This window comes from Trachymyrmex cornetzi, unplaced genomic scaffold, assembly GCF_001594075.2.
Source record: "Trachymyrmex cornetzi isolate Tcor2-1 unplaced genomic scaffold, Tcor1.1 scaffold57, whole genome shotgun sequence".
NCBI lineage: Eukaryota > Metazoa > Arthropoda > Insecta > Hymenoptera > Formicidae > Trachymyrmex > Trachymyrmex cornetzi.
Genome location: NW_017299882.1, coordinates 1381872 through 1406129, shown reverse-complemented (window position 1 = coordinate 1406129; position 24258 = coordinate 1381872). Strand labels below are relative to the sequence as shown.

The 24258-nt window shown below is 30.6% G+C and overlaps 2 protein-coding genes across 3 annotated transcripts; both read right to left on the bottom strand.

Annotated features, from left to right (window-relative positions):
- Positions 1-605: 605 nt before the first annotated feature.
- Positions 606-13663, bottom strand: LOC108766076 (Clock interacting protein circadian). Of its 2 annotated transcripts, XM_018515123.1 has the most exons (3): positions 13551-13663; positions 2902-3221; positions 606-1068 (listed from the first exon to the last, which is right to left on the bottom strand). In XM_018515123.1, the coding sequence occupies exons 2-3, from the start codon at positions 3203-3205 to the stop codon at positions 743-745; spliced, it is 630 nt and encodes a 209-aa protein (XP_018370625.1). In that variant the 5' UTR covers positions 3206-3221; positions 13551-13663; the 3' UTR covers positions 606-742. The 2 variants fall into 2 exon arrangements, with proteins under 2 accessions (XP_018370625.1, XP_018370624.1); XM_018515122.1 differs by lacking the exon at positions 13551-13663 and having other exon boundaries at positions 2902-3241.
- Positions 13664-17946: 4283 nt separating this feature from the next.
- LOC108766161 (odorant receptor 4) lies at positions 17947-20117 on the bottom strand. The gene is made up of 6 exons (XM_018515287.1): positions 20028-20117; positions 19748-19912; positions 19586-19676; positions 18547-18683; positions 18112-18244; positions 17947-18023 (listed from the first exon to the last, which is right to left on the bottom strand). The coding sequence occupies exons 1-6, from the start codon at positions 20102-20104 to the stop codon at positions 17973-17975; spliced, it is 654 nt and encodes a 217-aa protein (XP_018370789.1). The 5' UTR covers positions 20105-20117; the 3' UTR covers positions 17947-17972.
- Between the last annotated feature and the right edge of the window lie 4141 nt (positions 20118-24258).

Below are 24258 nucleotides of genomic sequence, written 5' to 3'. Positions count from 1 at the left end.
ACAATATAATATTACATCAATATATATATATATATATATATTACTATAATTAGATATTATACTTAACAATGTAAGTATAATATCTAATACATATTTTTTGCACGTAACATTGTTGAGTAGAAAATTATAACATTCATGTAATATTATATATTGTTACTTTGTATTTACTCAGTTCGACATCTTCATAATCAAGCCTCAAATAAAAATTCTGTTAAATTTATTTGACTAACGCGACAAATATAATTGTTAATCAATTATTGCAAATTCCATCACTCATTAACTTTTAAAGCTTAATTTTCGAATTAATAATAATAGCTTAATAATAACTTAATTTTCAAATTTATAATTTGAAAATGAATAATGCTTATTTCTTCAACAAATTCAAATTTTACAAGAAAATGTTGCAAGTTCATTTTTCGTTAATTCTGGAGTACCTATTCATACTCCGAATAACTCATGAAAGTTAATGATACTTGAGTCTTAGACACTCGGGACTTTGCAGAGTAACGCGTTATCAGAAATACAATTAATCAGTTTCTTATATATTATTTTTATATATTACATAGAATAGGAGAAGAGTCTATGTATATTCTCCCGCGCGAAAAGAGGTATATTAAAATATATTTAAAGTAAAACTTCTTTGTCTCTTCTCTACATACGTAAAATAGGTGTGAATGCCTGAATGACTCACCGCCTATTTACATGCCAGTTGAGAAGTTATCAATATCCGGATATTAAACAATCAACATTCACTTCTGTTCGCTTCGGATTTATCAGACGAACTTGATTCGTCATTGGGATGGTCACGATTACCGCGACTGGTGATTTGAAATGAATTTTTTGTTGGATCGGCAGGAAGTAGAGGCGATAACGTCGAGACGATTTTCTCCGTAGATGACGAGTCCTCCAAATGTGATGGCATTTGCGACCTTCGTTGTTGACTTTCTGGATTATTTAATACAGAACGGAGAAACCTTCGTGTTTCCGCCCGCAACGCGTTTAAACGCCTCTGAAGGATACGGTTGCGCCGTACGAGTATTATCGTACGCACGACGATGCTCAAGAGATCTGCGAGAAAGATTGAGAATAGTATCAGAAACGCGTCGGGAATAATATGCAAAATGAGATAAATCCCTCGAGCGAATGCAAGAGATTTATGAGGATTATACGAGGATCTCGTTCTGCGCGAGGAAAGAACCTCATCTATTGCAAGCTTTGCTTTAGAAAGGTGTAAATACGAAATCATAGAGCATAATTATTTATCTCTACATTCCCTTTTTTCATTGAATTAATATATATTATATCTGAATATCAATATATTTTCTTATTATTTTTTTTTAATTATAATTCTTTTATAATTAAAAACTGATGAATCATAGTCTATTCATTTCTGACGAAATTTAAAAACATAAAAATTATAATTTTTTTAAAAATTATAAACATTTATTATAAAAAATTTGTTTAATGCTTCCTGAGAGAAAAGTATAGACAAATAAAAAAAAATTGATAAAAGAACGCTTAAAAGCTGTGATACCATCAGTAGGGATAGAAAATATATAACATTACTTCTACTGTTATGTTTTATAATAATAATAATTTGATAATATGACATTGCAATTTTTTATGACGGTAACGATAACTAACTAAACGCTAAAGTTGGGAAAATCACTTTTAAAAAGTAACTAAATTACCTTAATTGAAAAATGTATTTACGAGTGAAAAGGAACGCATTACAAGTAACGAGTTATTTTTTTCAATAGATAACGCGTAATGACTAGGGAATGACTAGTTATTTTTCAAAAGTAACTTTTCTAAAATTCTGGCGTTAACATTAACCCAAAAAATACAATAGATGTAGTAAGTCTTAAGAAATTGATTAATCATAGTCGAGTACTCTTCTCACATTCGATTGTAATTGATTAATTCCTTAAGGCTTCAGGCTTACTACACTTATTGCATTTAGGGACTTACTATAATAAAAAATTCGCAATGTCATCACTTTGGCTTATCATAACAAAGTAAAGATAAAAACCGGTATTATAAATAACACATTATTCCCATTCCCTGGCTACCAGGCAATTAAAATAAAGTTTGTACGTTATGACGCAGCACATCAGGTCTGAAGTTAAACCTACCAATTATTGCAATATACAATAGTTCATAGAAATGCCTAATTATTTAATATTTTTACTTACGTATCTACTTAGTGATAATCTTATTGAATCCTTTCTTTTTCTTCTTTCTCTTTGTCTATTTTAGGTCAAGATTATAAATAGAAGCTATCAAAGCGCAAATAAAATTTAAAAATCACATAAATTTTTAAAGTTATTTCTTCATTGTCTGCTTTTGAGCAAAAGCAATATATTCTCTTATTTTACATTTTAGATATATCCATAAAATCTGTCATAGCTCAAAATAAGATATATATAAAAGCTCAAAATAGATGTATATGTGAAAAAACAATCTATGGTAATTTTTCGCGTCACGTCGCGCGTGGCAAGTATTCTTTTATTCATTTATATTTTATTCATATATAATATATAAGTATTCTCTTTTATATTCATTTTGTTAAAACATTGATACGCTGGTCATTTTCAAGTGCACTCTTCCTCTTAAAGTATATATTTGTTAACTATATTATTTGTCTTTCAGTTTTACTCTTTCAATTCCGAGCTAATTTACGAAAATACTCGCCACGCGCGATCCGACGCGACGCGAAAAATTACCATAGCGGAAATCGCTTGATTCGATGACTCGTATTAAAAGTATATTTAGCAAGAATCGTCTGGTGGTCAAATCGTGAGGATTCGAAAAAATTTTAAAATAACCGTCTAAAGTAGTTGAGAAACAAAACGTGTACATAATATTTCGCAATTTTGAGTTTTTAGCAATTTTTTTTACCTCTTCTTCTTTCCGCAACGAGTCTATTGCAATCCTCATCAACGTTTGTCGCGTATTCCGCGCTTCTATCCACGACAGAACAGTCTGATATCGTGTCCGGATAGTCGAGTCTTCGCGATTCACAATTTTCATGAGGCGGTAAGAGCGTCTCGGCGATCGTTCCGGTTCGCAGCATCTGTTGAGATTCCAACGCGAATCTCCGCCGTTTCATACCGCTTTGAAATCCTCGTCGGTAGCGGACGCGCGAGCTAACAGTGGTTCCCATGGCCATAGGGAACTCGGCTATGCAAACAGTCGGCGCCATCCTCGGTGCGAAAATTCTGAAACATGAATTTCGCATTACCGGTTTATTACGAATAACGTGTTTTGTTTGTTTCGCAAGTGTGATATCTTTACCACAGCAGTAAATATCGTTTTACGATATTGACTACTGCTGTAGACATCTCGTGTAGTAAAGGCTGTAGTAAAGACTGCAATAAAGACATATCGTAAAACGATACTAGTATAATAAAAGCAAGAATAACAGTCCGTCTGTAACGTAAAGACGATTGAAAACTTCGACAAATATTATGTCAGTGTTGTTTTAGTATTCATTTATACAATTGAAATGATATATTTGCATATAGCAAAAAGACGAGACACGCTAGCATTTCTTAATTATCATTTTTTCACTAAAAGCTATTTAAAAAATTCGCTATTAAAAAGAGGCAAATTTTTTTCAACAAATTTCGTAACAAAAAATGTTATAAAACGTATAATATTTTCCACACAAAAAATTTAACGTTTATTATATCACATTTTTTATAAAATATCACATTTATTATAAAATAAGTATGACCGTAACTAATTTCTTGATGTGCAAATATCTTTTAGAACCTGTTCGATCGTTTCGTAGAATTGCATGAACATTTTCCTCTCTCGTCACTTATTTATAGATATTTATATTCTAAATATATTCAGAATTCTCTCTTTCTCTCTCAATTTTCAGCGTTCAAATTTTCGTTTTAGAATAAATCTACATCGAGAAAGAGGTAATATCATTATATCGCCCCGGGAAAAATATTTCATATATAATTTTATTAAATTATATAAAAGATGTCCATTTATATAACATTTTTTCCCGGGCCATTATTTCATATATTGCATTGTTTTTTCTTTCTCTTTCTTTAAAAAAAAAATTCATTTTTTTAACTCTTATTACACAAAATAATTATAAAAATGTAACAGTTTAACAATATCTTTTCTACAACTTAATTTTAGAAACAACAACATGGTGTAATCGCACCTTATTAATGTATGTAGTACAAACATTACATATTTGTAAAATGAGCAAAACATTCGCGCAATTATCTTAATTTTATTCATGCGTATCCAATGCATATGTAACAATAAAAGTGTTCAAAATATACATCTTCAAGTTGTTGACTGAAGACTTGTCAATTTACAGACAATCATGCATGATTATGCATGAATATGTATTGCGTTGGTTACGGACAATTATCGGAGTCACTTCTGAAAGTACGATCGTACGTAAAAAATGATAATAAGGGATCTGTCATCATTGTTATAACTTCCGCAAAATATACATCAAACGGCGTCATTAGTGTCGAGTTGACACGTCTCTTAATATTCCTATTGACTTCGGAATAACATCCGGTTTTGATGACGACCTATGTGTCCTACACGTGGGATATCCTTCCGCCGCCGCCGCCGCCCCCGCGCGTGTCCCGCCCCGCCCCTCCCCCGACGCGATCGATGCAGGCGATGACCTGATTACCGCCAACGTCACTGCACGTGCCGGCACCGAAATAATGCCAAAGCCTCACAGCTCCTACTCGTGGCGCGGCGCGTATATATTTGAGATTGTTTTGACCTCGAATCCTCCACCACGTGCGAGGCGTGACGTGGGCGTGCGCGCGCGCGCGCCACCGAGACCGTATATGACATGTGATAAATAAATACAAAGAGTCCTTGACACATAGATGCGTGGAAAGAGCAGGTAAAGAGCATCTGCATCGACTGCATCGCGCAGCACGCGCGCATCTGCATTTCACTCTCAATTATTTATGCTGCTGCAGATTTGCCAAGATTTTCGCGTTAATTTTTACAACCTGTTCGCGTAATCCTGCATTTGTTATATGCGTGCTTATTTATCACGTTTATATATGTATATATGTGTATATATTATTTTTTCATTTGTTACTTTTCTTACGTGTTTATAAAATTATATATTATACATATATATAATTGTCTTTTTATTTTATATTGTTACAAATAATATATTATAAATATTCTTCAAATATATATAAAATGTGATAAATATAGACATATTTAATTATATATATATCTATAAAATTATATGTTTATAATATTTGAAACTCATACGTAAATACATATATTTTATATTATAATATATGTATATGATATATTTTATATATAAATATAATATATTTATATATTTAATTATACATATATATTTTATTATATATAATACATTTTTAATTTAATACATAAAATGAAAATATTATATATACATAATATATTTCGAAGAATAACTAGTTCTCGACATGTATATTCCTTGAGACATACACGTCCAAGAAATATACACTTCGAAGCTTAAAGTTATTCTTCAAGATATTAGAATGGAAGACATTAAAAATAGCTTTTTATTCATCATCACTCTCACCGGCTTAAAATGTCGAAAAATTAATAGATGCAGAGAATAAATTTTATAATTATGTGTACACAAGTCTATTTTATCGTGAAATATAATTTCAATTATCTTTTTGCATATATTAAAACATTTCCCAAAACATTTCTCGAAGGTTTATTTCTAAAAGTCTGCATTCTATTTCAAATCTGCTACCGTAGATATATCTCTACGAATATCTCAGATTCTATAATAGCGTTTCGTTATAAAATCGTAGTTTATCGAACCAGATATATCCATCATATGACGACGAAAGCGAATTTCCTTGTATCCTACCCCCTCTCTCATCATAACAGATAAATAGTCGAGCCAGTCATCTGCCGCATACGTAATCTCTTTTACGATTCTTTCAGAAACACATACCGACGCGTCAGCATAAACACGATTCTTTTTTCAAGCTTTGGCACGTGTCGATGATTAACGAGCACACACGCGCGCGCGCGCGCGCGCGCCAGCCAAACGTCCGGAGTCATCTATTCTGCGCTTTCCGCCGACGGTGCTAAAAATCACGCTGCATGACGTACAATACAACGTATGCGATAATTCTGGCACATTCGCGGAAAAAACTTGATTAAAGCGTTAAGATTACACGGAGAGCGATACACGCGCGAACTCGTCACAACGACGCGACGAGGGCGGACACGTGGAAGGCCGTCTTACGTCATTCGGCCCCGTATGCTCCGCACTATTAGAGAGAGATGCGGGGACGAATGCCTCCGTGCCCGGCAACATATATACGACACACGCGCTTATATCGGCTGTACACGCGCCGCCGACCTGTATAGACGGTCGGTGTGCGACACGTGCGCGCACTGACATCATTCCGACGTCGCGACACGTGTTAATGAGGAAATAAATCTATGCGTGCGGCGTGCGCGCTTCTTCGCTGCGTAAAAGGTGTCGCTAATTTTTTTACGGCCGAAGGGAACAACCCTAGGGCATGCAGGCCGCTCGCAAGGGCGAGGTAGTCGAGATATCTGATAGAACGTGCCTGCGAATCTCCTTGAATACGCTATTCCAGATACAAATATTATTGGGACGATGCAACGGGAAAAAAGGCAGAGGGAGAAACACGTTTTATCGCAAAATCGAAGTGATAATCGATATTGATTCTAAACGTTCTGAAATTTTATCACGTCTCTCTGATGTCATGCTTTTTTAATCTGCGAATTCTTTTGAGTGCTTTTTGTATTGGATACTCTATCAGATTTCTATCCTTTCTATTCCTTTGTATTTTTCTATATATTTTATAAATGTTTCGATCCGTGAACTGATAATAATTGTATTAGATTTTTTAGTTCTGAGATTTTATCGTGTCTGATAATGCATTTTTAATCTACAAATTTTTTTGAATGCTTCTTGTACTGGATACCCTTGTTCCTTTTATTCCTTTGTACTTTTCTATATTATTTTATTATACATTTTATAAATATTTTATAAATATAGTTGTTAATTCTGACTGTATGTTTGCAAGATTTTTAAAAACAAACTCATCTCTCGTCCCACAATGCGCCATTTCAAGTGCTTTCGAACTTGATCAAATCCTAATACGCATCATTATAAGAATATTTCAAAACTTTCCACGTAAATAATTACGGTAGATGTCTCGAAACCACTGGTTATTTTTTCGAATTCTTTGAGACCCAGTTAGAATCAATTTCTTCCTTCAAATGTCGAAATATTCCTAATTCTTATGTAACTGACCGTTAAAAGCAGACGACTTTTTATGACGCAAGTAAATATTGATTAAGAATACTCTAACAGAATTTTAATTGGAGTTTAGTACTCACATATTAAGTGGCCGGATTTACGTGTATAAACTAAGCATGTGTGTGTAAGAGCTGCGCAGTTTAGAGTCTTATATTATGAAAGGTCTTGTGCTACTTTGAAAAATAAATACTTATCGATAATTATTAATATACTTATATATTACTAACAATTTACCTTTAGTCATAGAGATAGGAATAGTAAAATGAAATTGAAAATAATAACCATGCCTAATGTCTATTCTAACCTACTTAAATTGTTTTTGTTTCTGATAATTTTCCAATTCCTTTAACATTTTTTAATTTATTTTCGTGTTATCTGTTTTTAATTTCATACTTATTTATATTTATCTTCATATTTTTCCTTTATTTGTTACGTTACACTTACAATTTAAGTTCTTATAATTATCTGACTAAAATGGAAAATACATTGGAAGAAGGAAGAACGAAAAATTTTATGATATTTTATTTCATGTAACAAGAATTAAAATATAATTCTGTCAAATAAAAAATTGCTTAATTTCATATAAAAATAAAAGGCTAAAAACAATTTTTAATTAACTGTAAACCGAATAAAATCAAGATTTTTTGTGAACTCAAATCTTATTTTGCGGACACAAATCTTATTTTTTTAAAATTAAATTTCATATTTTAATAAAACTTTTATTTATGAAGAGGCTTACAAGAATATGTAACGTCTAAAATTAAACGATTGTCACAAATAATGTTTTAATATTTTCGTCGAGAAAGAAAGAATTCTAAATTGATCAACAAGTTTATTTTTATAATTAAAAACGCGAATTGTAGAACACCATATATATAATTTTTATTTTCTAATTGAATCATTAATTACAATGTAATCCTAATATCTTTCAAGGAAAGAGCATTTATGACGACATTGATAAAAACTAAAGACAACATGGTTTTTTATGGTAATTAAACAGCAAACTAAATTACTGGAAAGAAGTAAATCACTAGAAATCTTGCAATTAAGTTAGACGATTCATAAAAAAAACACTTTACATAAAATTATTGTGTTTACAGATCTATCGATGTAAAATATCTAAAAATTAATATACAAGGAATAAATTTCGGGATTAAATATATATATATATACACAATATATTGTCTATTCTGGCACACATTAAATCGTAAACTATAACATCGGATTATTTTAAAACTTTTACTCAACACTGTATTTATTTCTGAAATAATTGTATTCAAAAATTTGTTTTCATATACCCAACCTCACATTCTATTACGAGATTAATTTTCCATACTGACAGAATGACAGATTATATAATTACAACTCAGCTTCTTACTAATTGCTTCGTAAGCTACAATTTTATGATTTATTATACGTATGCTTAAAATTACGTTATGCATATCTATTCATTCATCACATTTGAACTGATTGATCACGTATATGATCAAATTGCAATTGTAGTAAATATGTTTTCCTTTTATACACATACCATTCATGTATATATTCTTTAGATATCATTTATATCTTTTTAAATATCATTCGTATTCTTTTATATATTATTCAAGGAGAACCGCGGAAAATATAAGCCAGCTGCAAACTGTAAGATATAAAATAAGAAATGAAAAAATATTCAGGTCACGAGTATTTTCTGATTAAACTTTAATTAAGAGTTAAACTTAAAATTATCATGAACTGTACAAAATAAATGTATTTTTTGATAGTGAATAATATTACTGATTGTATGAAAAAAGATATTGAATTAATTCAAGTTGAATCAAATTTAAATTCGAGTACGGATGTATCATAGTTCCCAGATTGTTCGAAGATTTAATTACGCAAAGCTTTACGACACGAAATACGTCTCTAATTTTATGTATAATTGTGTTGCGAAGTCTGTATTAGATTACGTATTGGAAATTAAGGATTGCAAATTGCAGAGTAGAATTCAAAAAATTAAAAATGAAACAGATTAAATTAAAATTATCCAAATTTTAATCTTTAATTTGTAATTCAGTCTCCAATGCATAGTGTGATACGGGCCTAACAGTTTTTAATATTTTTTATTGATTTTGAATATACTGAGAAAAAAAAAACTTAAAAATGTATGTGTGAAAAGAAATATATTTATTTCGCTGAAATAAATCTTTATTTAAATATGGCGAAAAATAAAATTTTATTCCTAGCAAATAAGCCATCTATTTTACTTTTTTTACAAAAAATTAATATTCACAGAATTGTATATTTCATCATCACATTCAAATCTTTTCATAACTAATAAATGTTTACATAATTAATAAATCGAAGAAAATATATACGTAACATTTCTTTCGCAATACTTTGATATTTTCCTCTCGGTATATTTGCACAGGTATCGTATCTTTACATTTACATAATTTTTGCACATGTTTTATAGTTTCGACAAAATTATAACTTTTATGAACTATGAATTAACAACGTACGTTTGATCCGTATATAAAAAACAGATTTTGAATTATCTTAACCGTATTTCATAATTAATTATTATAAAATCCTATTCCGAAATATTGTTTTGGATAAGTTTTGAATATATAGCGTGTTCAATAACTGATAATTAAAAAGAGAATAATTCTACATAAAAAATAGTTTGGACGTAGAATAAAATATGGAATAAAATGTTTTCGTATACTTCGTAGCTTTGTATAAAGCTTTTTCAAAAAACAAACTTTGAAAAATCGGATACACTTACTACGTGCTCGACTTAATAGATCTCGTAATGAATTAGTATTTTTTCTTCATATGTTTGCTATAAATACTCTCAATGTTCTGAATTGCTTTGTATCAGATCTACTACCTTAGAACCAACCTCTTCTCATTATGAACAGTCAGTGCCTATCAATCAGTACCGATATAGTCAGTACTGATATAGTAACATATAATCAAGAGTATATGAATATAATTCTTGCATTAAGGTGTATATAATATGATAGAAACGTGACGTTTTTGCAGGGAATGGGATCGACGCGTTACTTATAATGCCATTATTTTTATCGTTACTTTGTTATAATAACGATATTCGTAATAACGTTGCAAATTTTTTATGTAAAGGTAACGCCAGAGATGTCATTTTTAAAAAATAACTTTAAAATGCCATCATTACGCGTTTTATTATCTATTTAAAAAAAAGTAATTCATTACTTGTGACGTGACGCGTAGACATCTTATTTTCATTCGTAACTTTTAACTTATTATATGTTACTTGTTTTTAATAAATAACGCGTAATGGTATAAGCGAGTTACTTTTCAAAAGTGACTTTCTCAACCTTAACGTTTAGTTAGTTATTTATACCATTACAAAAAATTGCAACATCATTACCAAAACGTTATTATAAAAAGTAACGGTAAAAGTAACGACGTTACATACTTCTTATCCTTGCGTTTCTGCAGCGATTAATTACTACCCAGACAACAAAAAGTGTCTAAAATCGGGTCATAGGATGTTTTTTGCGTCTTAAAGGCGTCTTATGTCACAATTTTAGACTTTGTGTTGTTTGGATATATATATAGTATATAATATATAGAAATCGATAAATTAAAGCATCAGAATATGATAGAAAAGCTTCATAGAAATTTACTTCGAAGAATAGAATTATGTATTCGACAGGTTAGTCAAGATTTTCAATAATTTGAAATAAATAATCAAATTCATGCATGAAATTTCTTGTTATGTACTCTTAATTATTCAATTATGGACTTGCTGTAGATAGTAATCTACAGCGAGTCCATAATCTTTTAAATCGAGATCTATTAAATCGAGGTTATTTAAGTGTATCCGATAAATCTTTAATGTCGATTTTTTCGAAAATAAAATCTCATGTAAAAAAATTTCATTACGCGTTTTTAACTTATTCTTTTATACGAAATCATCCTTTTTTCGATTGTATTATCACACTTTTTACAAAAAAGTTTATAATTAGATTTGCTTATTTTTTTCGATTAGAATCATGCGAATCGACCAACATTTTCTAGTTAGTTTAATAGATATATATTAATTCGAACGATTATTTAGTACAAGAATTATTTATTATTCAAATTTATTTCTGATAAAAAAAAATTCGAATTCGATTTAATTCAGATTTTTGAAATATCTACATGTTTTTCCATTTGCAAAATCTTTAGATTGAGGGAAAAATACAACCGGAAGGAATAACAGTATATTAATCGATTATACGTCTCTTCCTTTCTTTTCTTTTTCTCACATTCCGCGAATTTACTGTAGATACTAAATTCCTGTTTTTTTTTCTGCACACGGAGAAGCCCGTGGAGTACACACGTGGCGGCTGCAAAGTTCAACGACTCGAGCTTATGTCTGCTCTGCACGTATTCTCTTAGTCAGCACACATCAGAGGTTGGACACGCGCAATTCTCTCTGCTCTCATATAACTCATTCTCTAGGACCCATTCTCCTCCTTTTTCTCAGCTCTCAGTCAAGATTATATTTCACAGACATGCGCGAATTTATGGACCCCGCACACGAACAACGATATTGCATTTGTGACGTAAGGGAGAAGACGAACGAGATTATCGACGTATGCAAGGATTCAAGATGTCCTTGCAGACGGACAAAAACGGAAAACTCAGTGTCAAAATATCTCGTAGATCTTCATTTTCGTATTGCGTTTTGGCTATCAGAAATTCGTATATAATATTTTTTTATGCAGAAATAAATATTTACACTTCATCCTATCTATCAAAATTGTTAATATTTGAATAAGATTATCTATACATCGTATTTTTAAAAGATTTGCATTGAAACTTCAGAAATGATATATATCCAATAAAGTCAATAAAGTAAATTTTTATGTTTCGGATTTAAGGATTAAGTAATATCCTGATGTAAGATATCACGCTGTGAAAGAAAAATAGATATTTTACAAACATAAAATATTGGAATCTTATAAGACCGCAATCCCGGGTTTATAAAATAATTTATGAATCTAGAATTGCAATATAATTTTAAACTATAACGAATAATATTAAATATATGGAACTATACATACACAATACAAGGATTCTCTCCAAAAATATCTCGTACAAAAATACTGTAATATACACTGTAAAAAATAAAATGTTAATTTTAACTTAAAGACATAATAGACTTTCTGAGACATCCAAAAATGTTAACATTTTTGTGTTAATTTACATCTTTAAGTTAAAACTAGCATTTTATTTTTTACAATGTACGTTACGTATATTTTAGATTTCCTAAATATTTTCGTATTCATACGATTTTTTCGAGTATAGGATCCTAAAAATACAAAATATACTATTGCCAACTTATAAAAACAAATGTAATTTATTTCACACATTTACTGATATCGTGTAACCTCGAAATTTTTCACTGCTCATTGAATTGAACAACCGTTCTCTCCATAGATAAAAAAAATTACGGTTTCCCGTCGAAAAACACGAAAAAGCAGTTATAACATTGTATTTCAAAGCCTGTCGCAAATTTCGATGATTCACACTGGCTAGATTTAATATTTTCCGCGCGGAAAATACCGAAGCTCTCTCCTGTTGCATTTGCGTCATTGACAAGAGAAAAACACGGGGTAGTGGAACACGAGCGAACCCTCGACGTATCGCGGAACTCGACCTGCGCCGTGATCCCCTTGCCGTGTTCGATCTTTTCGAATGCAAAACCGGCTTACGGAGGCGCGTGCAATTTCCGGTTGCGAGATAAAGAGAAAAAAAAACACGCACGTGTCAAGCGACACGCTTATTCGGCCGTGAAACGACACGTGGATGAAGATCGAGAATTCACGAACCGTACATCCTTCTTGAGAGGCTAAATATGTAATACACGTAAATATGCAATAACAAAAATATACATATATAAATATAAAGACATACTTGTCTTTTGTTTTATACTGGAGTATTTGTTCTAACAATAAGTGGTTTTTTTTTTACGCGATTGAGAATCTGCCAGCACAAAAAAAAGAACCATAAAAAAAAGCTAACGTATTATTATAAAAATATTTATTTTACATTTTACGTAAACAAAGTGATAACAACAGTTTAGAAAAAAAATACCGTGTACGTATAGGAATTATATTTAATACGTAAAAAATACGTAAAAAGTATGTATAAAAAGTATAATGTATTATATAATTAAGAACTAATAGACATACATATATATATATATACTTACGGAGCAGTAGAAGAACTGTCACTCAACGTCGTCGTTCCTCTCTCATTGATCTACACGCGCCGATGGTCGCAAATCGACTAAACCACGCCGGGACAGTCGCCATGTTACTTCGGCCCGTGATGTCGAGGGCACACCGTGTTGGTCACGCACGCGCGCGCTATATCTGTAAAGTACACGAGGCGAAGGCTCGAATTGACTTGGATGTGTTTTCGCGGCCAGACGGAATAATTTCAAGGGTTTATGATTAAGGAAGTTCAAAAGACATATATCACACAGATATATATTAATATTCATATTTTATATTTAAATAAATTATGTATACATATAAAAGTTATATTTGTAATATTATTCTATTTTTATTGAATACATTTTCATAGCTTACTTTACTTTACTTTTGTTGATATTTTGATTGTTATAAACTAAAATTTTAAAAATAGTAACAAAAGTCTAAATGTTTTTATATAAGTACGCAAAGTTTCCTTGCGATTTAGCGATTACAAGTTTCAAGGCTTTAAAACAAATAAATATTTTATTTTTTTAATGGACGACTAATTTCTGCAATGTAAAACTTTACATAAATTATTTTAAATATTCATATAATAAAAACTGAAATTTTGTTATTTTATAATACATTTCCATATCTCTATATTAAAGCAAAGATTTTTTAAATACTATTTCTTAAAATAATTTTTGATTCAGATGGTAAACCGTCATTAAAAATTTTTTGTATTATTTTATGTGAAATCTAGAGTAATTTGTAATATCTTCATAATTTTTTTATTATTTTGAAATATCTATCGTACTCCTTAAGCCAACTTCGATTTGGGTTTAGGGGCTTGATTCTTGAAAAGTATATCTCGAACGAAAACCAGGAAAATTTATAATATACGAAACGTATACTACTGTGTATTTCCGTATATTTTCATCTGTGATACTTTTCAGGAATCTAGACTCTGGAGCGAATGGTTTCATACGAAAAGAAAAGAGATTGTTTTCTCGAGGTAGGAAAAAAGCTATTCCTGGGAGGGAGCCATTTTTCCCAAGCGGAAATAAACTCAGGGAAACATAGTGATCGTAATTTGTAATACATATAAGCAATGTCGACATTAAAGTAGTAGAATTTTTTGAAACTTCACGAAACTTCTTCGAAAGATATCTTTAAAGATATGTACGTCCTGCTTTTAAAAGTTGAATTTCTGGTAAAATCGTATAAAGATTCGTATCTACCGCATATCATAAGCAATCCTTTTCGATATGTCTGTAAAAAAAAAGAATTATTTATATTCTTAACAAAATATAAAGGGATGATTTATTGTTATAAATAAAAAAATGTATCATTTTTTAAATATTTTTAAAATCGATATATACTCAAAATATCTTTTGATTTATCTCTTAAGAATGTCTCAATTTTTCTGAGGAATTCAGAACGTTCCTCGAAGCATGAAGGGTCTACCTACGACGCAAAAAGTATGAGTTTACTATTAAAATATATGGAAATGTATGCAGAAGAAATCCGCGAGAAATATGCAAGCATCTATCTTTACAATCATTGTAACACGCATGAAGCATGACACAATTCGCAATTCTAAACAAAAATTAACAAGCGTGATAATACACAATATTTTCGATTTCGATGACATTATAATATTTATAATTTTGATCGGACAAAGTTATCTAAAGACTTGCGATTTTGCGAAACTCGACTACATGAGATAAGCACGAGTATAAAGTCTCATTATGATTTGAACAAAGTTCGAATGTTCTGATACGGCTATTTGCTTCTTTACTTTTCTAATTTAACTATTAATTTTGGTGGCTTTAGATTCCGAATTATCCGAACGATGAATTTGGTGCACTTCGATATATCAGTGAAAGAACATGTGGATTCAACACGTCTATATTCGTATATTCTCGCTAATTATGTTTGATTGCACCATCAGCCGTCTGAATTAAATGCCCGAACAGATTAAAGGTTACATTAAATTAAAATAAATTGTGACTCTGATAAATCGTGATAAATCGAAAAGTGACTTTTAATTATCATTTTGACATTATTTTAATGTCATCAAGAGCTTTCAATTGTTCCGCTTATGTAAACTTAACTTTGCGCTCCGTTGTTTTTTCGCATACCTTGTAGCGTTTTCTCTTGACTGCACTATAGTACATACTGACAATGAGTACATGTTAAAGCCGTCATACACAAATTGTAAAGATGTATGTTTAATGTAAGTACAAAAACGAATTAAATCGTACAATCCTCAAAAGATTTTATTGTGCTGTTAAAATCTGTATTTTATAATTCAAAATATATGAATTGTACTTTTACACAATTTAAATCAGTGTATAACAGCTTTAATATGCACTCAGTGGTGCACCAATGCAACCAAAAGAAAATGGTATTAATTACTCATCTGCGATTCTTCTCTCAAAAAAGGAAAATTCAGCTAAACAAAATCGGATCCTAATAATATTGATTAAAAGCTATCTTTTGCAAATGATCGAATGAACATTCACATCGATTCAATATCTCCTGCGCAATTTCACGCAATCATACATTTACATGCGTTCGATGCACGCACATTCAACGATACTCGATGGAAATAAATATTCGAGGATGATTTTTTTTAACTTTAAGACTCCACAAACAAAAGTTCTTATAATATTAAAATGATATCAAAATAACTCCAAAATGATCACTAAAAAGAAACTTTTCCATTCATAATTCATTTTAACATCATTTGACATTATCATTGATTTGATGTTCTGCAATGTTCTTGGGTCCTACGTACTCACTGCTACCATATATCATGGATTGTAACGTCAGAAGCGAGAAAAACACATACAGAAAAAATTCTTGTAAAATATATTAAAATGTATTTTTTAATAAAATATTTCATAAAACAGTCAACAAAATAAATTTGTAAAATTCACCGAAAACTCTCCTTGTGTTCCGGTAATTAATAAATGATCATATATTTGAAATTAAATTATATCTATAAATGAAAAACGAAACAAGCTATATGACAGCTGTTGAATTGAGATAAATATGATTTTATTCCATTCCAAAATAAAAAGAGAGTTTTCAGTATATTTTATAATTTTACAAATATATTTTATTAAATACAAATATTATCTTAATAAAGATATATTATTTCAATATATTTTACCAGAGTTTTCATTACGTGTATTTCTCACTTCTGACATCGTCAATCCGAAGATCCATGATGAGTAGTCGAAAACTTTAATAAATGAGCTCACTCGGTTACAAAAATCCTAAGATCGACATTTCTCATTCTCAGAAATCAATAGATTATCAAAGCTCAGACCTTCATCCAAACTAATACGTTCTCGCTGCTCTGAGGATCAATCTTCCAATGTCGCTTCTTTCGACGATCAATATCAGTTGGTGCAGCTAAAACCTAGCCATTTCAAGAGACGCATGAGCGCAAAAATGTAATTGAATAAATAATTTAATTACTTTTTTTGATTTTATCTCCGTTATTAACAAATTGTTTTTACGTGCTCGATTGGCGTCACAACGAGCCTGATATTCTTTCACTCTCTTCTTACAATGATATCATTTCTTTTTACACAAAAATCATTTATTATTACGTACATCAACTGATATAAATGGTTTTTATATAGTTATGTATTCTTGTATCTACTGTTTGTTTGTTAGATTTTTTCTGATTTTTTGATAACAGTTCTTTGATATAAAATCTTGTCACGCACCTTCCTCTTTACAACTTCTTGAATTAAATCTTTAAATCAGTTCTTATGCGTTTTTAAACTATAAAAATTGAAGCAGAATTTTTCAATAACTGTTTTTTCAATAACTGTCTTTGATGTTATTAACGATTGTTGATTAACAGATGTAATATCTCTCGTTTGTCATTCGCAAATTAATAATTTCTTATCATAATGCTGTATTTTCATAAACACACTGAACACACATCACTAAAAACTTGGAGATTAAAAGATGTTAAAGTTTCTTAATAATTTCTTGCGTCAGTCATTTTTTGCTATAGAGTTAAAAAAGTCAGAAAATATACGCAATATTTTTACAAGAAGAGTTACATTCATATTATATAAATAACTTTTCGACAATAAAATCGTCAATTGATGTAATAGATTAAATTTTTATGTAAAAAATTATAACAATTATAATGTTATAACGGTAACAATTTTCTTTGAATTTTTATTAACTCACAAACAGAAAAATTAATTTACAACACGTTTCACACACGAAGTCTCCATTTCATATACAATTCTTATCAATTTTTGTTGATTTATCATTGTTATGCAATAGAATTAAAAATTAATTAAAATTAGAATTTTTATATCCTTTATGGAAAATCACTCAAAAATTACTAATTTTATTGTTATCTAACGTAATCTCCCTTCCTTTCTTTTTATCGCAGGTTATCTGAAGGACGAAAGGGCGGTGAAATAAGACATTGATGCCTGCATCATCTTAAAATTCAAAATAATTATATGTCTCCATAGTACTATATAATGTTGTATTTACAACATTTGTTGAATTGAAAATAGCCATTCTTACCGAAGCATAATTCGCCATCGATAACACGTACATTTTGCCAGCCGTTAATGTACAAGGCACAAAACCTCTATAAAGTAATATACTCAATAGTCGTGTCGTTCTTTGCGACGTTTTGTACCACAACATGTTGTACCTACAAACAGTAACACAACGCATTACTTTCTACAATAATTAGCTGTTTTTTTTTAAATAATTGAATTATTTAAAGTAAATTTAGAAAGAACAAACAATTTAAAGAAATAGAAAATAAAATAATTTTAAGAACACTTAAATAGGTAAGCTGAGAAATAAATAGAACAGTTATTCTTCTGCGCTGCTGAGGATCAGAAAGCAAAAAATTTTAGATACTTTTTCCCGAAAAATCTATCTGCATTTTACCACATTTTTGTTATATTTTTCCACATCGCGCGAATAACTTTGGTGCGACATATTTACGCTTTGAGGAATATATCTGCACTATGGTCCATTATTCTTTGGCCGGGATAACTCAAAACGAAAAGATGTATGAAAGCACCTATTACCATCGCTACATATCTGACCATCTCTTCTTTATGGTTCATTAAAGAAATTATCTGCAAAAAAATTAAATGCAATCAGTGCTGTCCAAGATTTGTCATTTTGGCTTGACGCTCGGCGTTCATGCCTATTACTTTCTTTTTTGTTCATTATAAAAAATAAAACAATAGTCTAGGTAGTACTGTCATAATTGAGTTATAATCTCATAAGACGTCATCATGCCCGGTAAAAATTTGTTCATGCATGAGTGTGTATAAATATGTACCTATAAATATATGTAAATATTCGTAAGCATGTACAATCATATATGAAATATGTTCATACATCCCTCTTTCTTTTGTAAAATTACTTTTTAGTATAATAAAAATAATAATAATAACGTGAAAACATAAAAAATAATTAAAGGGATAATTTTCGAATTGTTCGTTTAAAAAAAACAATTTTAGCAAAATGTATAAAAATTGCTCATACACAATTATGCATAATTTTATATATAATTATACATAAGTAATTTTTTTACATTTCTTCAAACTTGATTTTTTCTAAAACAATAGTGTAAAAATTGCCTTTTTAATTATTTTTAATTATGTTTTCACATTACTATTATTATTTCTATTACACTAAAAAGTAATTTTACAAAAGAGGAATGTATGAACATATATGGACATATTTCATATATGATTATACGCACGTTTATGAATATTTATGTATGTTTATATATATTCATGCATAAAAATTTTTTACCGGGTGACGTCATTTGATACTAAAATTTGTAAATAAAGTCATTAATATAATATCCTTATAATATTATGACTTCTGTGTTCTACGTGAAAGGCGTGAATGCTATCAAGCTTATACTGCCTAGAATTACGAATTTTAGGCTAGCTCTGTTCAAGAATGATTGATGACATAAAACAGTTTCTAATTGACAACGTATATCATATAGTCATTAGCTCACTTGAATTCCTAAAAGACTCATAACGATGATAGTAATGAAGAGTAACATAAATGAATACATTTCAAATAAAGAATTCAACAAACGGACATATCTGAAAAACACACAAACAAATGATTTAAATGCAAAACATTTTGCGGTATCCGAAATGAATGCAAAACTCACTCAATACTCAGCTGGTGTTTCCGCAAGAGAAGTACCAGTTCGCGATAAGTCTGGTCTTCATAATCTCGTGATTTGCTCTTATTACAAATTACATCCTTTACATCCTCAACAAAATAATTGTTTTTCTTTGAATTACTTTCCGAGACTAGATTTTCTAGTCGGTGCCTTTGAAACACGATCAAAATTTTATCTACGATATGCGAATATTTAAAAAAGAAAACAAATTTTTCTTTTACACATTCAAGATTCTCAGAAAATGAATAGTATAGATATACGATACCCAACAGCGGCGAACAGACTGCACGCATGTTGCGCGAGCGACATGTAGCTCGTATCGGTTATTATCATGAGGCTCATAGTCAGTACAGTTGTCAGGTATGAGTGGAGTAATACAGGATAATAATACAACTCTCTGTCGAAGCTGTAGTCGATATCGAACAGGTATTTGTAAGAGCGCGATTTATTAAGAGGAATAAAAAGATCCAATAATTGCGGTGTTACTGGGATCAGCATGTAAAGACTCATCAACGAATAAATCATAACTGCAACTTGCATTATTATTACGATGTAAAAATGTACAAATAAACAATCAAGCCGTATTATTTAGATTCAGGTACAATGTACAATATGCGATTTATAATAATACATGAATAGTGAATGTCAATCATGAATCATGATGAGTCGACGTTAAAAGCCACAAGACATGCGTGTGATTTGTTTCATCATTACCGGCGTAACTTATCGTTATTTTCCTTCCTACGATAGCGTATTCGTGCAAAATTTGTATTTCCAAAGAATGCGTAAAAATGCGCCAGTGATAATCGATGAGCGCAAACAGGTGTTCTATCTGAGAAACAATGCAAAACGAAGGATACAATCCGCGTCTTGTGATTTTTAAGGGCTTAAGTAAAAGAAGAAGAACCCGCGAAATCTTACATTCTTGTTTTTAAAAACTATAGTGAACAATTTACAATAAGCGCCAAATGTAATTATCATTACAATGAAGCATTCGCAGTCCTCGGTTATGGTTTGCCATGTTTCAGACAGTCTTATAAACTGAAAATCGATTATAATAATTATGAATACCTTTGCGCGTCTCTAGAATTTCCACTTACCTGCATTAAGAACGATGTAAGTTATCGATATGCAGAGTGGAAAGCATTATTTTTTGTTACTTTTCCATTACTTTTTATAATAAACATGACGTTGCAATTTTTTTATGATTAAACGCTAAGATTGTGCTAAGATTTAAAAAATCGGCTTACAAAAAAAAACTGCAACGTCATTATCAAATTATTTATTATAAAAAGTAACAGAAAAATAACAAAAAAAAATAGCGCTTCTCAACTCTATTAATATATGTACAATTGCGACAAGAATAATTTTGGCCAATTTTGAGTCGATTTCTGTTTTTTTAACAAAAATATGCCAAATAGATTTAATTTTTAAAGCAATTAGAATTAAAAAAATTTTCTAATTAGCTGGATCAAATTTTAATTTTTAGGGAACTTTGAAATTTTAATTGCTTAAAAAACACAAAATTATATTTGTAATTTTTTAAGAAATCGATTTAAAATTGATGAAAAAAACATAATATCTGAATCATGTATATGTAACATCGTTATTAATTAACTACGTTATTAATTAATTATTTATTGGCATTATAATACTATAAAGTCAAATATATCTTGGGTATCTGTGAGTTTAAAAAAGTTGTCAGAAAATCATTCTCAAGATGCTCTCTCAAAAAAGTTATTTAAAACTGGAAAAAGTTTTATTTAAAGTCGTTTTTCAAGTTTTTGTTTAAGTAATTACACGCGAGGTATATGTTAAAAAATGATAATTTAAAATTACTTGCGGCATAATTAGAGGTCAACCGCATAATTTTATTGACTGAATTGCTTTAGTATGTTTAATTGATATGAAGTATAACACAGATACACACACATACATACACACACATTCAAGTTTTTTTGCAGAAAGGTGTATATCTAAAATATTTTATTGTGTCAACAAATTTAGAAAGGCAATTTTGAAATTGATGCTATATGTTTCTCCAATCACGTCTAAAATACGCTACACATATGCTAACTACACGGAGATACTCTTTCTCCCTTTCCTTCTCTCTCTCTCTCTCTCTCTCTCTCTCTCTCTCTCTCTCTTCTTTTTACGAATTTTATTCACGCAACGGTTTTTGCACACCGACACACATAGTTTTACACCGACAATGTAAAAAACGGCAGGAATTTACCTCGAGAAAACCGATGCTGAAAACAAAAGACATTATTATGGTCGGCAACAATATTTTTATGAATTTACTTTGCGTTGGCCAACCGCCAAGTTTCGACAAGAGGATCTTGTTAATATTGTAATAACGTTCCACCGCCGACTGCATCTCCCCGACTTGGTTGTCGCGCGGCTGTCGATTCTCCCTCGAGATTCAGACATTTTCCAGACATTCCCTATATCATAAGTACCACATTGCGCGTATTCACTATAATAACGTGGTACGGTATTGCGAAGTAACATTGTCTGTCTGATAATCGCGGGTTGTCGAGAAACGCGTGTGTCGCGCTCCTTTATTTCTTATTCCGTTCTCATTGTAGGAACGATAAAAAAAAAAAAGAAGTCACACAGAAATTATACTTTGCGAAATGTCAATCGCCACGGTGACAGACACTATACTTGTCTACATATCTCCTCCCCCGAATTCGCAATGCGTTAAGAATACTGTATTTTTTGCTTTTCTCCTCGTAATATCGTACGATTTTTAATGTGAGCTGTGTCACGCTGATAAGTACACGATAAGCATAGCAGGAAAGTTGAGCGACATGAAAAACCGCACGATATGAGCCAAATAAATTACAGCTTTCACGAAGGGGCCGGGGTTCGCTTATAACACGAGGAGACACGTGCTGTCGTATAAAAATCTGACTGATGAATAATTTATTTTTTTTACTTTCAAGTGTTTTATCCTGAATGCTATTACGATTTGATCTGCGCGTCTGCCGTGATCTACTGTAATAGATTGCACCGGCACGTGTCAATTCGTAAGAAGTAGAGCAAATTGAGAATCATATTAAAAATGGAGTGAAATATAAATACAAGATAAAACATTTCCACCGAGAAGGAAGATGATTCAGGCGCCTACTTTTTAAAAATAAAAAAGGTATGTGATGTAATTTAATGAAGAATCTACATTTGGAAAGAAGTATAATTATTATCAATACAAATAAGATATATTGAGAAATAATACTGAGAGATTAATATGTCTTATTCGTAAAAATTCTGTAAATTTATTATTATGTATAAATTTTTTGAATTGACATTATTTAAATTTTATTACTCCGGATGACTGAGAATCCATGCAGACATCTATTTAATATATTAAACTTGAAAGTAATATAAAAATAATGTAAAATAGATGTGTTACGCATTTTTTTGTATCTTTTACATTTAATTAAATAAACATATCTTTTTTTCAGACATTCTCAGAATATGTTTATTTTTTACTGTGATGTTTATCTCAATTAGCTTAGCAGAATAATGACAGAGTGATATCTAGTGAAGTTTAATAAAGCAAAATAGACGTCATTATGAAGTTTTTCACATTACTCTGCTAAGTTATTATTGCATTTTGCATTTAGACATTATTATGCAACTGATAATCCAGCTAATATATTTTGGATATTATCTATAAGTTTTATTCTCATTATCTATTAATTTGCTCAAAATCTAATTATCGTCCACTTATAATATAAAAAATGTTTCAAGTTTTATTGTTTATTATATTTTATATTATAAGCCGCAAAATTACTTAAGAGGATAAGAGCGTACAGTAAATATAAGCAGAGAGAAACCTGAGAGTGGACATCCCGGCCTTTTTCGTATACCAAACCTCGTAGAGTAATATCCACGTTTTTGTGGTTCTTTTCCATGCTATTATGTGAACGAACAATCAAAGTTGATTATTCATTGTCTAATATATACACATATCATAGTATGGAAAAGAACCACAAAAACGTGGATATTACCTTACGAGGTTTGGTACATGAAAAAGATCGGGATGTCTACTTTGAGGTTTCTCTCTGATATAAGTAAGAATCTCTTTTGGAGAAATTTACACTTACGTCTTGTATGTTCGATAAACAGTCGGTAACGATGATACCTCATGGTCGGTAAATATTCAATAATGATCGAGAGAGAGAGCGCGTTCCAAAACTTATTTAAAAAGAAACCGTTTCGTTTGCAGTCTATTTTTTGATTGATTAAACTCCAATTAATTTAATCGATGATTAATTTAAGAAACATAATTGTTTACGTATCCCATGGGAGGAGGACTGGAGAGAGCGGATTGCGGTGGTGGGGGTATGAATTTTGTAATCGAAAATGCATCATAGGAGACCACCTATAACGCGCTTTTTACCGTAAGTAGCGCTGCAGTCCTCCATGACATCCATGCAGTGATGCCATCGACATCTAGAATGGACCGCTGATGGCAACGGTGGGGG

Coding starts and splice junctions, on each gene's coding strand:
- LOC108766076 (XM_018515122.1), bottom strand. CDS start 3,241: ATGCGAAATTCATGTTTCAGAATTTTCGCACCGAGGATGGCGCCGACT. Junction 1,069..2,901: donor CGTTGCGGAAAGAAGAAGAG/GTAAAAAAAATT, acceptor TCTTTCTCGCAG/ATCTCTTGAGCATCGTCGTG.
- LOC108766161 (XM_018515287.1), bottom strand. CDS start 20,104: ATGAGCCTCATGATAATAACCGATACGAGCTACATGTCGCTCGCGCAA. Junction 19,913..20,027: donor AGTCTGTTCGCCGCTGTTGG/GTATCGTATATC, acceptor CGTGTTTCAAAG/GCACCGACTAGAAAATCTAG. Junction 18,024..18,111: donor CGATGGCGAATTATGCTTCG/GTAAGAATGGCT, acceptor TTGAATTTTAAG/ATGATGCAGGCATCAATGTC.